A 15,054-nucleotide genomic window follows, 5' to 3' on the forward strand; every position below is an offset into this window, starting at 1 on the left:
GTCCCTCGCTCTGTCCCTCTATTCCCACAATCCCACTAGGAGCAAATTTACTGAAACAAATCTGGGTTAATCGACTGACCCATTTTGTTTTCTGTTGATTGATCTCCAGCCGGTCCCAAGTTTCTGTACGTAGCAACGGAACCAATATCTCTTTTTTTTTCTGACGGTTTGTAACCCATATCTCAATCGCAAAACAAGATTTAAAAGAGTTCCCAACGGCCAACGCAGATACTACCGATCGTGTCATCTGGCCGTATATTACGAGACGGGTTGTTGCTCTGCCGTGGCAACCGCAGATCCACGCGGCGTGCACGTCCACAGACCGCACGACGCGTGCCCAGCGCCCGGCCATGGGGGACACGGTGGTTCTCAACCCCGGGCTCGGCGTGGGCCACCTGGTGCCCATGGTGGAGCTGGCCAAGCTCTTCCTGCGCGGCGGCCTCGCCGTCACCGTCATCGTCACCGTCCCGCCGGGCAAGGCCACGGACACCTCGGCCGCCGTCGCGCGCGCCGCGGCCGCCAACCCGTCCGTCCGCTTCCACGTGCTGCCCACGCCGCCGGACGTCGACGGCGACACGGTGGCGCCGGACGCCGCCGAGGCGCCCAACCCCTTCGTCCTCCTGCGCCGCATGAACGCGCCGCTCCGCGACTACCTCCGCTCGGTGCTCCCCTCCGTGCGCGCCCTCGTCCTCGACATGTTCTGCTTCTGCGCGGACGCCGTCGACGTCGCCGCCGAGCTCGGCGTGCCGGTCTACGTCTTCTACACCGGCAGCGCCAGCAGCCTCGCCGTGAACCTCTACCTCCCGCGCATGCAGGCCCAGATCGGCGACGCCAGCCTCGGCGAGATCGGCGACGTGCCGCTCTCCTTCCCCGGGAACCGCCCCTTCAAGCCCACCGACCTCCCCGAGCTCGCGCTCGACCGCCACAACGAGGTGTACAAGAGCTTCCTGCACGCGTTCGAGCGGATTCCGGAGTCCCAGGGCATCGTCATCAACACGTTCGAGTGGCTCGAGGACAGGGCGCTGCGCGCGCTCCGGGACGGCGCGTGCGTCCCCGGCCGCGCCACGCCGCCGGTGTACTGCGTCGGGCCAATGATCTCAGCCGGCGGCGGTGGCGGTGAAGAGAAGAAGCACGAGTGCCTGGCGTGGCTGGACGCGCAGCCGGAGAAGAGCGTCGTGTTCCTCTGCTTCGGGAGCATGGGCACCTTCCCCAAGACGCAGCTGGAGGAGATCGCCGTCGGGCTGGAGCGGTCCGGGCAGAGGTTCCTGTGGGTGGTGCAGAGCCCGCGCAGCGCGGACGGCGGGCCGGACCTGCTCGCGGACGCTCTCGCCGAGCCGGACCTCGCGGCGCTGCTGCCGGAGGGGTTCCAGGAGCGGACCGGCGGCCGCGGGCTGGTCGTCAAGTCGTGGGCGCCGCAGGCGGACGTGCTGCACCACCGGGCGACGGGCGCCTTCGTGACGCACTGCGGGTGGAACTCGACGCTGGAGGCGATCGTGGCGGGGCAGCCGCTCATCTGCTGGCCGCTGTACGCGGAGCAGAGGCAGAACAAGGTGTTCGTGGTGGAGGAGATGGGCGCCGGCGTGGAGATGGCCGGGTACGACGGGGAGGCGGTGGCGGCGGCGGAGGTGGAGGCCAAGGTGAGGTGGGTGATGGAGTCCAAGGGCGGGGAGGCGCTGCGGGAGCGAGCCATGGCGGCCAAGCACAAGGCACTCGAGGCGCTGGACGAAGGTGGAGCATCCCGGTCGGCGTTTGCTGAGTTTCTTAGAGATCTTTAGAGCCTGTTATAGAACTTAGATTAGATTATCGTCGTGTTACAGTTTTGTCGGATCATATCACGTGGAATGAAAAAACCATAACTTAGATTATCGTCGATGAATTCTGACGGCAAGGTGATCGCCGTCGAACCGCGACCACGGCGATGCCATGGTCGTGGCGGAGGAAGAACTTGACCCCTTCTCAAATATGATCATATTCCATACATCAACAGCAACATATATCACACAGAAGTCCAAACAAAAACGAGCAATGGTCTCAACATCACACAACCCCATGAAAAAGAATGCATGTTATCCTATCGTGGCACAACAAACAACACAAGCTCGAATGTAGTCCATTCATGTCCTCAATCCGGACCCAATCACTACCAACCTAAACTTTTTACATACAAAGAGAAGAAAAGAATCAAACTGTACTGTACTCTCCCTGCCTGTGTTTCCGTCTGTGTATAATTACAAAGTGAGAACAAACAAACTTGTGGCCTGCAACTCAGCTACAAGCAAATATACACAGTTACTTAGCCTTGTGCCTGTGGTGGCCTTCCCTATTGTCCTACATCACATCACCCAGCATGTAGTCAAAACCATAAACCATATTCAGGAGATCAGTCTTTGTGTCGACTCCGCATCCGCATATAGGAGATTTTACAGAGGGGCTGCCCTGGCCGGCGTGACCGTAATATATACTTCTGAATCCATGATTGATGTGTAATGTATGTACTGCCAGCTGATACCCAGCTTCCTTTCTTGAGTATCTCGAGCAATGCAGTGTCCATCGCGTAATTGGCGATCGGTGCACCGAGAAAGCACTAGATGATTCTTCCCCCTGCTCTCCAAAGTCCAGCGCGCCACAAGCAACGACGACATACATACAACACACCTGTGCTATTTTCCTATTGTGAGGTTTACCTGTTTCAGAAATGCTCCTTGTGGAATTCGAATTTTGTCGTGCATTTGCCATTGAACTCATGGCAAAGGTTGCTTAGTTCCTGCGCCAGAACCGGAGCTCCGCAATAGAACACTCCTGTGCAAGCAACAGTAGCAATTACCTTCTTTGCAACAATCAGATAATATAAGTTCATACCCAAATTGGACAGCCAGAACTGTGCTATTTATGTTGTTGTATTGCATCTTGCCTGAAGGATAACTAAAACGTGCTGATGGGTAGGAGTATTTCGCAGCTAAAAGCATCAAAAGGCTACACTAAAAGGCAAGCTTTAATTAGTATCTTACCTATCTTGGCATAAGGATGTTTGGAGGCTACCTTAGACAGCACCCTCTTAAAATTTGGTCTTGCAAAATGTGTCCGCACCTGCGAAATCAGTATATCAGTAAATAGCGAGCACATAAAATTAACTCGACAGGCATGCTAGCATGTTTCTTTGCCACACCTCACCCTAATAATATAGCAAAATTCGAACATTAATACTGCTAATACTAAGACTGGCATGAGGCCAATTGGTATGTCATAACTTGTAACTTACTCGAGTTCCAGACACTACATCGACACCGTTCTTCGCATGGTTGAGAGCTTGCAGCATTGTGATGAGTGCTGACCGGGCATCCCCTTCTTCGTAAACACTTGTGAGATAGTTGTGCATCTCAATGATATTCTAATATTGAAGAAAGGCAGCTGTAAGAACTAAATTGCGAGCAAACACAGTGTATCACTTGAAAAAAGTTTGGCTGATAATTACCCTTTGATCTAGTTCAGCAATCTCATTCATGATTCCTTTAAACCAATCAAAAGAGCCTTGTTCCCGTGTCACCCAATAAAAGTAAGCATTTGTTGTCTTAAAAACCCTCTTTGGTTTTGACGTAATCCTCATAAGGGTGTCAAGGTCAACAGATGCCTTACTGGGTCCGATTGGTGGGTAAAGATCAGTTGAGGCTTCCTGCAAATATAGGTTGATGAGTTATTTAATTAGTCTAGTTTTTCATAGTTTTGGTAATGTAGCACAAATAGATGGATAAATAAATCACTGAATATTATAGTTCTTCCAGCGGTTAGGGTATAAGGAAGACGCCAATTGGAAACATGATATAGATTGCAGTATAGTCTGTCAAGAATCAATAGTAGTTCTAACTTCTAATTGTAGTAGGGTGCACGGAAAATTTGCTTACATCCTCTTCCTCCATTTTGATGATGTTGTTAATCAGATCTTTCAATATGCTGATGAAAGGAGTTGCACCAATTCCTAACCCAACAAGTAGTAAAACATCATACTTGCTATAGTCTTGCGCAGGAGAACCATACGGTCCATCAATCAAAAGTTTTGGGAAACTGCATTTTGAAAATAATTATCAAGATCCCGATTGCACAAACATATTATTGCCTCTGAATAAGAAGGATAGCCATACGTTTTTTTGGTGTTCTCATCTGCTCTAAGGAGGCCACTTTTCCCATTCATAGGTGGCTCACAAGCTGCGGAGAATACACGCTTGAGCTCTCGCGTCCAGTCACCAAGTTGTCGGACATGGATACTGAGAAAATCATCCCCCGGTGCTGAAGTTATCGAGAAGGGATGCCTGAAAAGGGTAAGAGTATTTGAGATTGAATGAAGTGCCATGCATACCTATTCTACAAATAAACTGTACATAAACATACTAGATAGTGTAAAAGCGATTTTTTTTGTTCCAACTGTAGTTTATTTACAATTAAGAGGCATGTACCATTCAAATGGTGAAACAGCTGGACATTGAACAAACATATACTGCCCGCTCTTGTAACGGAATGTCGGTGGCTTAGACATTTGCAATGTCAAAACATTACCAGGATATATGGCCACCTGCAAAGCAAGTGTATGTGTCAGCGTACCAGACATGGAAATAGAACTCAAATTTCAAATTTTATGTGGGTTGACCTTCAATATCCGGACAGAGTAACTGCCAGACCTGAAGAACCTCAGAGTCCTCTCCCCTACATATAACCCAACAGGGACTGCAAGATACATCCATGTCTGCGAAAGAGATTAGGTGCTTACAAAATTATTCAGGTAAAGAGAGTAAAGGAGAAGAAAAGATATAAACTAACCGTTCTTTTGTACCAATCCAGGATAAGGTATAGACGCTCTCCATGAATAACAAGTGATATGTATACAATGATAAACAGATGATGAGAGTACCAGAAGGCATTGAAGCCAGTTAGCTTGTCAAATGGCTTGGGTAGCTTCACCAGGCTACGACGGAACCACCTGGTTGCTAGAGTAAAAGCAATGAGCATGCAGACAACCATAATAACTCCAGTTACACCCTCCACTCCTCTGACTAACGCCAAATATGTTGGCTTGGTCTCCCCAAAGTACATGCGCAGTGGATCATATTTCTCGTCTGAGGAATCTATAAGCCGTGGAAAATCACATGCAAGATGGTTTCCTGCATGAAGGATAACACCAACCACAATTGCCGCCGCAATAGTCTGCCATGGCAACACAAAATGTTCATTGTTAGCTGTAACCCTTGCTTGTCTGGATGCCATTATGTCATTGTGTCCCATTAACCTAGAGTATGAATGGTAAGTTGAGAACAGACACATTAGGCTAAACTAATGATCACATTATACACCTGGATTATTTCTGTTTACTAAATTATTTTCATTTTGTGCGTACAAATGAAAATGAGCTGGACCACAGCTTTTCCTTGCATTAGTTCACAAGCTGCTATATTTAGCTGAGAAGAGCTTCGGATGAGCCGACTTTACAGCCCAACTATTACTGTAAGCTGACAGCTGATGTCTAATCATGGCCCATCCGACTTCTGTATGGTACTCCCTCTGTAAACTTTTATAAGACGTTTAGGTCACTAAGGTAGTGACCTAAAACGTTTTACAGAAGGAGTATATGTGACCAAAGGTTGTTTCTTAAACACTCATATATAAAAGCATGCCTTTAGGATCTGAGCTTGCATGACTAGCTTGTGTAAGTCAAATACTGCTGACGGAAAACAATGACTATCCCATAGCTTAATCTAGAACAAAACATAAGATAACAGGCACCAATAAAAAGATTTTGACATGATTAAATTAACAGCAACTAGGCAAAATATGATTGTTTTTTCAAGTTCATAACCCATTTTCTAAACTGCACCAATTATTGGGACATCAGAGAAAGCTTTCAGACAGAAAGTATGGGGGAGTCGTCTATTAACTAAGCTCTATTACGATGTACCCAAGTCCCTTTCATGGTGTAGGGCACATGTGATGTCAGACCCACATGTAGGAACCACCAACCATGCGAAGGACCATGTATTTAACCAAATTTTGTTGCATCACATGTATTCACATCAACCACTGCAGTCTACAGAACTAGGTACAGATAATGAAAGTGTGGAGAGATATCTTTTCCAACACAAATACAAAAATATATCCTAGGCCTGTTCAGAACACAGGAATTCTGCAGGAAATTTATTGGACAGTCGGACATGGCTTAATTTCGCAGAAATCAACAAACAATAACAAAAGCAATGGGGGTCTAATGTCTAACCTTATGGAAGTTGATGTTGTCATCGAACGGTAATGCCCGTGCAGCTCTTGTATTACGCAGCCAAGTAATGGTGTTGCGGCATACGGGTAGGAGAATGAGTGCCATGTTCAGCTTAAGGGTCTCAGCAGCCCCCTTTGCAATTGTTACACAGTAGCCCATCACACTAAAGACGTACCGGTTGCGGTACTGGATAAATTTCCAAATGAACAATCCAGCCATTATCCCAATCCACAGTGCAAGTACCCAGAGGCGTTTCCAGTTGTCCTCCAGATAATAGCTTAATTTGCTGCTCATTTTTCGGATCGGGCTCTTATGCCTTAGGCCAGCAAGGTTCTGGCTCAGTGCCTGGCTCGTGTAGCTCAAGGCCTGGCTATAGTTAACGTATGTATCCTTCTGCAATAGCAACGTCTCCAACTGCCAAAGCTGCAATGACAATCACAAACAATGTTTTTAACGTGTCCCAACATTAAGTAGAATATGACCTCAAGAAACACTGGCACATTTTTCTACAATATTTGCTGGTAATAAGTTCCATCAATTTGGTCTATCCATAAACCAAACAATTATATAAATTATAAGCATTTAAAGTGATAGCCAAATGATGTTATGATATATCACTTCAATGTGTGAACATTTCAATTTTAAAAGCACAGAACACACTTTTATCCAACTACCATAATATTACCAGGTAATTAACCGTAGTGGAGTTAACAATGAAAGGCCATTGTGTTGTCTAACTTAAACCGCATATGACCCAATCAACAGTCGGGAAAAATCCATAGTTATACTGATCAGGAAATACACAGCAGGTTAACGGTGCACATCAGTCTGAGAACAGAAAGTCAAATAGCCCACCAAACTGTAGAAGGCCCCGCAAGATTATGATTGCATCTGGTGGCACACATGGCTCCCATATGAGTGCACCATACCTGCTAAATCTTGGGGAACATGCATGCAATAACTCCATCCTAAGAAAGAGGGGCATCGTATTGAATATCCACCTGTACAAGTGCTACACTTCGACAGTCTCCCAAACAAACACAGCCTAGCAGAGACGCATACACATAAGAAATTTAGATGGAACTAAAGCAGTGCATATTGGGTATAGCACAGAAGTGAGGCTGCTGCAGTATTTGATGTGGATATAATTACTTTGTCCACTAAATAAGACAAATAAGACTTGGCACCTAATGAAAGGTCAAAAGTAATTGTAACCCTGGCGATACCAGAACAACAATTCTACAACAAATGATACTTGGCACTGAGCCTTGTATTTGATTAGGGTAATGTGCCCGTTGCTGTCTCACAAATGCAACATCAGGCGGGACGGTGGATATAATTTGACTATGGATGGCACAGGCTCCTGCAAGCAACAGCCTCTATTCTTGATAGGATTAAAAAGATTTCAGTGTGGATGGCAAAGATAAACTACATCTTTCTTGCTAGAATTCAGCAACATACAGTCAGATGTGCATGCGGAAAATCTCATTTGAAGACGGCAAATTATGAGAAGATTCGAACTGAACTACACTTGATATTCTGCTATACATGTGCTCACCAGCTTGAAGCACAAGTGGTCATCAAGGGAAGCATGATCAGGGTTCTTTGTTAATATTCTATCTGGTTGTGTCAATTTTCAGCATAAACATGTCAATCACCACAACACTTTTACTGCATCTACTACGTTGATGTTGCTTAAAGAGGAAGCCCCTTCTTCAGCGAACCAACATATATGACTTCAAGTACAGTTATTAATGATGTCTCTTTTCTGAAGACCTAAGGGCTCCAGGCCCGTGGTTTCCAGTTTCCTCTATTACGAATAACTGCAATTTTCCATATGTTTGGAATGTAGCTAGAGCTCCGGAAAGTGAACCGACAGCAAAGCATTGACCATTGAGAGACACACGACGGGAACTTGTATCCCAGACTGGGCAACAAGTAAGATGTTATTGGTTCAACCTTTGGGTATGTTAAAATAGATATGGGGAGGAGGGCAGAAGTAGAAACAAAGATAGAATGATATCTAGGATATTTGCTGGAGGACAGCAATGGGATTTGACTGACAGGAATAAAAATATACAGAACTTTGTTTTTCAGTAGTAGCAACAATAGTGTTGCTGTCTTGGGAACCACCAAAATTTGAAGGAAACCAGAGGATAGTGACGGGAAGCCAGAAGGAATCTACAGTTTTATACCTCAATGTAGCCGAGGCCTTCAGGGTCTAGTTCCTCCATGATCAGCGCGGCGTATTCCTCTGCTTGCTCCTTAAGCCTCGCCAGCTTATTGGCGGACGCACTTAGCATGATGATCTGGAAACAAAGCAAAATTGCCACCGTTAATCATCATCAGGAACCATCCTTTTCACAGCTTGGAAAAAGCACGATAAACAACCTGGCTAGGCCCTTTACACAATGTCACAATCACAACAACGGAAACAATAGATTAGATTAAATCTCTAATTAAAAAGTCCTCCCTGTTGAACGGATTATAATAGCTAGCCAGCCTGACGGGAACGCCCCCCACCAACTACTGTTGCGTTCGATCTGGTCTTCTCTTCACGACTGACTTCCATCGCCATCCGTAGTAAATTTACGTAACCTCTTCCTCCCGTGTTTCTAGAACCAAAAAAAAGCTCATGTAGAAAGAGATTGGCGCGTGGGTGCCGGCCAGGGATGATGCTTTCCCCGCCAGTCTCGCCGGGGGGTCTTGATTAGTCGGCAATATTTCCCAATCCACACATACGGTTCTTATGCGTGAATCCTGGAGCGCAAGCTTGCAGACAACCAGCAGACAAGGACATGGCGAGAATGGACGGCCCAATCATCAAAATATACTAGTCCGAATATTCTACGACTACCAAAATGGAAGAATTTGTACTGTTGCAGCAGCAGAAATGCCAAGCGCAACCGGGGTAAAAAGGAAAGGAAATACGGAGTACGTATGAAGAACAGCAGCAGGAGCAGTAGTAGTAGTACCTCTTTCACCTCCGCCTCCGTGATGTGGCCGTCGGCGTCCTTGTCCACCCTGTGATTGGATTGAACCGTACCGCGTTAACGGAGCAAAAAATGGTGCGGACTCGGAGCGCGCAGAATGATTTGGCAGGAGGTTGGTTGGGGATTGTAGGGGGTTGGGTTGTTACATGTCGAAGAAGATCTGGAGGCGCGAGTCAAAGCTGTTGTCGGTGATCTGCGACCAGATCTCGCGCAGCTCCTCCCTGTTGATGTGGTCCGACTGCATCTGCCGCCGCCGGCACAGCGTGTCGAAGAGCTCCATGGCGAACTCCTTGGACTCCATCATCCCTGAAAACCAAATGCGGCTAGGGATTAAGAGGGGGAGCGAGCAAAGCGGCTTGAGGATTGTTGGGAGGAGATTTGAAGCAACCAAGCTGACCTATGCATTGCGGGAAGTCGGCGCGGGAGAGGCGGCCGTCGAGGGCGAGGCGGTCGAAGTTGCGCTGGACCTCGATCCAGGCGTTGTTGCTGGCCTTGGTGTTGCCGCTGATGAAGCGGAGGCCCTTGATGGCGCGCTGCGCGGTGGACTTGGTGCGGTCGAGCTGCGCGCGCTGGCGGCGCTCGGCGCGGGCGGCGAGGGCGGACTCGATGCCCGACGGCGGGTGCGCGGCCGGGGGCTGAGCCGGGGGCTCGGCGAGGGCGGCGCGGCTCTGGGTGCGCGTGAAGCGCTTGGTGAGGTCCTGCGAGATTTGCTTGGCGCGGGACACCCCGGCCTTGAGCTCCTGCGAGAACTGCAGCAGCCGGTGCGACGAGGTCCGCCGGATCGCCGGCGACCGCGACCGCGACGGCCCCGCCCCCGCTCCGGGCGGCGGCGTCGGCTCCGCGCTCCACCCCATCACGGACGGCGACGCCCCCGACGAGCCGGGGACCGAGGCTGCGGCGTTGGCGCTTGCGTTGGCGGCGGCCGGCTCGACGCTGCGCAGCACAATGGTGTCGTCCTCCTGCAGGTCGAGCGTGACCTCGACGAGCTCCTCGCCGTCGTCGGAGCTGCGGTCGGAGCCGCGCGGCGAGGAGCCGGTGCTGAGCGAGCGCGGCGTGGTGGCGCCCGAGCCGCCCCACCGCGGCCGGCCCGGGGCCCCGCCCCCGCCGCCGCCGCCGGCGACCGCCCGCATGACGGCTCCTTCCTTCCCTTCGGCAGAGCAATCCGTCCGCCCGACACGGCCGCGCTGCGACCCACCAAACTGGGTTGACGATTTTGGGGAAGGGTGGGAGCGAGGGGGGGGAGACGAGAGGGGTGATATAGCCCACGCAACAGTCCAACGAGGGCGACCTAATGCTACGCGCTGTAGGAGTACTTACTGTCTGGCTCGCTCGCTTAGCTAAGCGTAGCCTAAAGCTTTGTGCTCACCAGCCAGGCTTTGTCGTGCGACTCCGTGCGCGTGCGTGTGGATGGGGGCTGTGGCGATGGCGAGAAAAAGAGCAGACATGAATATCCCGGCCGTAAAAGATTGGTTAACGACAAAGCCATGCTAGCCGCGCCGATCTCCAGGAAATACGAGCGCACGGCCCGACTCCCGGTGCTGCTGACCAGCGCGCAGCGCAGCGGTAATGGCTGAGGTTTCACTTTCACACCGTAGTAGTAAAGCTGGTCAAGGTGGAGACCCGGCGGGCGGCGGTGCGACGTGGCCGCGTGAACCGCTCGTGGCCATGCATTGCGTGCTCCGGCGTTGTCCGCGCGCGCGCCGTCACGTCCCGGCGCGCGTCGCGTATCGTCGAGCGGCACCTCGCGACGCGCCGCGCCGTGCCGCGCCGTGCGACCGCGACGCTCTCGCTTCGTTTTCGTTGCGTGCCCCGGGGAGAGAGTAGCGAGCGACGGTCAGCAAGTATGAGTGGGCGGGAAGCGCGCGCACCTACGAGTCGAGGACGGTGGCGCGTCGCATGCGCTGCCTGCCAGGATAGATAGATAGGGAGAGAGAGCAGGCCATGATGAGGCGGAACATGGGGGCGAGCTGAGCAGCGCCTTTGGTGGCCACGATTGTCGCCGCGGTCTCCAGCACTGGATCATTGGCTTTGCTTGCCTCCGCCAAAACATTCCTGGCCCCCAGCGAGGTCTCTCTCTCTCCCTCTGTGCGTGCACTACGTACGTACGTGGTGACGGCACCATGGCTGCCTGCGGACTCTCGGAAACAAAAGCTGCGGCTGACGACCACCACGGGTGGCCGGTGAAGTGGTGAGTGAGTGATCCATGGAAAACCATGCAGACCTATGAACGCAATTGCAACAATGCGGCCGGGCTTCGCATAATTGTACTTGAGCGTGTTTTGGTGGGATAACGAGGTAGTATGATGTAAGGGGTTGTTTGGTTTCCAGCCACATATTGTCACACTTTGCCACACCTCACCTTAGCCAAATTTGATCAAGTTGGGTGGGTGTTTGGTTCTAGCCACACCTAAGGCAAGAATTTTTTTTATGAGCAGTGAACCCCACATGTCATATACACAAAAAGTATGGCAAGATTCCCTTAGGCAAGCCAAAGTGTGGCTAATAATTTGAGCAACTCAAGTTAGGCAAGTGTGGCAAAAAATAATGTGGCAACATAAGACAAACATAGTCACAAACCAAACAGCCCCTAAGTAAGTAAGGGCATCCCGGCCCGGACACCGCATCCGTCCATGGACACGGATGCGAGAGCCATCCATCCAAAGTTATCCGCATACATTTCAAGCAGGATTGAAATAGCGAGACAAAGTAGATGCAAACCGGGTGATTTTCATGTAAACCTGATGAAAATGTTTACATTTCAGACATATTTTAACTAAACAATACCGAACTGTAGGCTCAAACTAGTCTATTGCTAGCCACAACGCATCTCCATTCTCACGACATGCCTTCCCTATGTCCCGCTGCTCGCTCATCGGACTGCCGTGAGCCCCCCCCCCCCCCCCCCCCCCCCCCGTTTGTCTCTTTGGATACGGGGAACACGTACGTCCAAACTGCTAAGCGGACATATGCAGGTTCCCCTTGGATGGCAAAAGTAATTTGGACACTGTGATCCGGACATATAGTGAAGGTTCGAGGGTCCGCTTTGGAGATGCTCTAACGCTGTGATCCGGACATATAGTGAAGGTTCGAGGGTCTGCTTTGGAGATGCCCTGACGAGTTGTATAATGTAACGGTTTGGTTCGAGACTTGTAGACATTATTTTATTTGGTTGAAGAGGACGAACGGAACAAAGTGGTTCCACGGGAGACAATATTCATGATGTGATATGGTTGTTAGTGTAAGGTTGTCCATCTATTGTTGATGTCATATGTTTTCCCATAATTATGAATAAAAAATACGGGATGAAAGTACAAACAAAAAGTTGATCATTGCTCTATAAATGTTGCTGCAAATATGTGTTTCTTTTTCGCGGAAATGCTGAAAGTACAAATTAATGTTGCTGAAAAATCAAATGAGTTGTTGGAGGTAAGAGCAACTCTAGCAGAGTCGTCATATTGGCTCAATCGCCATAAAACCTGCCAATGCGATGAGTTTGGCCCAAGATGACACTCTGGCACAATCATCTTATGCCTTCGAGTTGGCATAATTATGGAGCTCACTCCAAAACGGAGCCCGTAGCCTCCATATTTGGAGGTTGTGGAGGCCTCATTTGGAGCTCGCTCCAAATTCACCCGTCAACGTGGGAGTCAAGTTTTAGTGTCTTGCTTACTCGTATAAATGTTGCTGAAAATATATGTTTTGTTTGGGGGAAATGCTGGAAATACTAGTTAGTGTTGCTGAAAAAGCAAAAAGAAATTAGGGATTGCTCAAGAAGCAAATGAGTTGTTGGAGGTAAGAGCAACTCTAGTAGAGCTGTCATATTTGCCGAATGGCCATAAAAACTATAAATATGACGATTCTAGCCTAAAATAACACTCCAGCAGAGCTGCAGAGTCATTATATGCTTTTGGGTCGGCATAATTTATGGAGCTCGGAGCCTCCATATTTGGAGCCTCCATATGCTTCATCCAAGGGCTTCGTGAAAATATCTGCAAGGTTATCATAAGTGTTGACATACTTGAGCTGGATCTCCCCTCGCCTAATGTGATCCTGAATGAAGTGATACCGAATCTCAATATGCTTAGTCTTGAAGTGTTGCACCGGGTTGAGAGAGATCTTGATGGCACTTTCATTGTTACAACAAAGAGGCACTTCGTCACAAGTGACACCGTAATCCTTTAAAGTTTGCCTCATACATAGAAGTTGAGCACAACAACTACCGGCAGCCACATACTCCGCCTCGGTGGACGAGAGAGACATACAATTTTGCTTCTTAGAAGACCAACGCACCAAAGAGCAACCAAGAAATTGGCACCCTCTGGAGGTGGACTTCCTATCCACTTTGTCTCCCGCCCAATCTGAGTCTGAGTAGCCCAAAAGATCAAAGTTGGCTCCTCTTGGGTACCATAAGCCAAAGTTTGGGGTATGAGCCAAATATTGAAAGATTTGCTTGACCGCCACAAAGTGGCTTTTCTTAGGTGCGGCTTGAAACCGTGCACAAATTCCCACACTCAACATGATCTCCGGTCTAGATGCACAAAGGTAAAGCAAGGAGCCAATCATGGAGTGATATACCTTTTAATCCACTGCTTTACCATTGGGATCTATGTCAAGTTGGCAGTTGACGGGCATTAGGGTGGAGGCCGGCTTGACATCACTTAGCTTGAATCTCTTGAGCATGTCTTGAGTGTACTTGGCTTGGTTGATAAAGGTTCCTTCTCTTCTTTGCTTGATTTCGAGCCCGAGAAAGAACTTCAACTCTCCCATCATAGACATCTTGAACTCTGAGGTCATGAGAGCGTCATTGAAGGCTTTGTTAGGGGAACCAAAGATAATGTCATCAACATATAGTTGGCATACAAACAACTCCCCTTTGACCTTCTTAGTAAAGAGAGTGGGATCGATTTTCCCAATTTTGAACCCACGATCTTGCAACAATTCGGTAAGATGATCATACCACGCACGTGGGGCTTGTTTAAGACCATAGAGTGCCTTGTCTAGTTGGTACACATGATCGGGGAAATAGGAATCCTCGAACCCCGGGGTTGTTTGACATACACCAACTCATTAATAGGACCATTAAGAAAAGCACTCTTCACATCCATTTGCTGCAACTTGAAATTATGATGAGAAGCATAAGCAATCAACAAACAAATAGATTCAAGGCGAGCAACGGGAGCAAAGGTTTCACCGTAGTCGATGCCCTCGACTTGGGATTAACCTTGTGCCACCAAACGAGCCTTGTTGCGAACAATGATCCCATGAGCATCTTGCTTGTTCTTGAATATCCATTTGGTCCCAATGACATTATGATTCCCCGTTGGCCTTGGCACCAATCTCCACACTTGGTTGTGCTTGAAGTTGTTGAGTTCTTCATGCATGGCATTGAGCCAATCCGGATCCTCGAGCGCCTCATAGACCTTTTGGGGTTCGACACGAGAAACAAACGCGTGATGTTCACAATAGTTTGCTAATTGTCTACGAGTGCTTACCCCCTTTCTTAGGTTTCCAACCACATTCTCCATGAGATGACCTTTGGTTGTGAGCTTGGAAGCAATCTTAGCGGCACAACGCTCTAATTCCTCCTTAGGTGTGAAAAGAGGAGCAGAAACTTGATCATCTTGAGCGCCGTCTTGAGCTTGTTCTTGATCTTGAGCTTGCTCTTGATCTTGAACTTGCTCGGAAGGGATAACTTGACCTTGGGCATCACTTTGTGGCTCACCACCATCTTGAGGTTGATCTTGCCCTTGATCTTGTTCACGTGGTTGAGGGCCTTCACTTTGTTCTTCGGAAGCATGTGGGTCT

General features: G+C 49.0%; 2 protein-coding genes across 2 annotated transcripts; one reads left to right on the top strand and one right to left on the bottom strand.

The window, feature by feature from the left end:
• The first annotated feature begins 242 nt into the window (after positions 1 to 242).
• On the top strand, positions 243 to 1,958 carry LOC123141273 (anthocyanidin 5,3-O-glucosyltransferase-like). The gene has a single exon (XM_044560454.1). It carries the CDS (start codon positions 351 to 353, stop codon positions 1,773 to 1,775), a length of 1,425 nt encoding a protein of 474 aa, XP_044416389.1. The 5' UTR covers positions 243 to 350; the 3' UTR covers positions 1,776 to 1,958.
• Positions 1,959 to 2,050: 92 nt separating this feature from the next.
• Positions 2,051 to 10,557, bottom strand: LOC123141261 (respiratory burst oxidase homolog protein A). The gene is made up of 14 exons (XM_044560446.1): positions 9,647 to 10,557; positions 9,396 to 9,555; positions 9,232 to 9,280; positions 8,452 to 8,565; positions 6,257 to 6,679; positions 4,810 to 5,193; positions 4,640 to 4,735; positions 4,449 to 4,564; positions 4,137 to 4,304; positions 3,900 to 4,059; positions 3,473 to 3,670; positions 3,260 to 3,388; positions 3,009 to 3,087; positions 2,051 to 2,799 (listed from the first exon to the last, which is right to left on the bottom strand). The coding sequence occupies exons 1-14, from the start codon at positions 10,377 to 10,379 to the stop codon at positions 2,690 to 2,692; spliced, it is 2,919 nt and encodes a 972-aa protein (XP_044416381.1). The 5' UTR covers positions 10,380 to 10,557; the 3' UTR covers positions 2,051 to 2,689.
• Positions 10,558 to 15,054: the final 4,497 nt, after the last annotated feature.

Source organism: Triticum aestivum, chromosome 1B (assembly GCF_018294505.1).
Source record: "Triticum aestivum cultivar Chinese Spring chromosome 1B, IWGSC CS RefSeq v2.1, whole genome shotgun sequence".
Lineage (NCBI taxonomy): Eukaryota > Viridiplantae > Streptophyta > Magnoliopsida > Poales > Poaceae > Triticum > Triticum aestivum.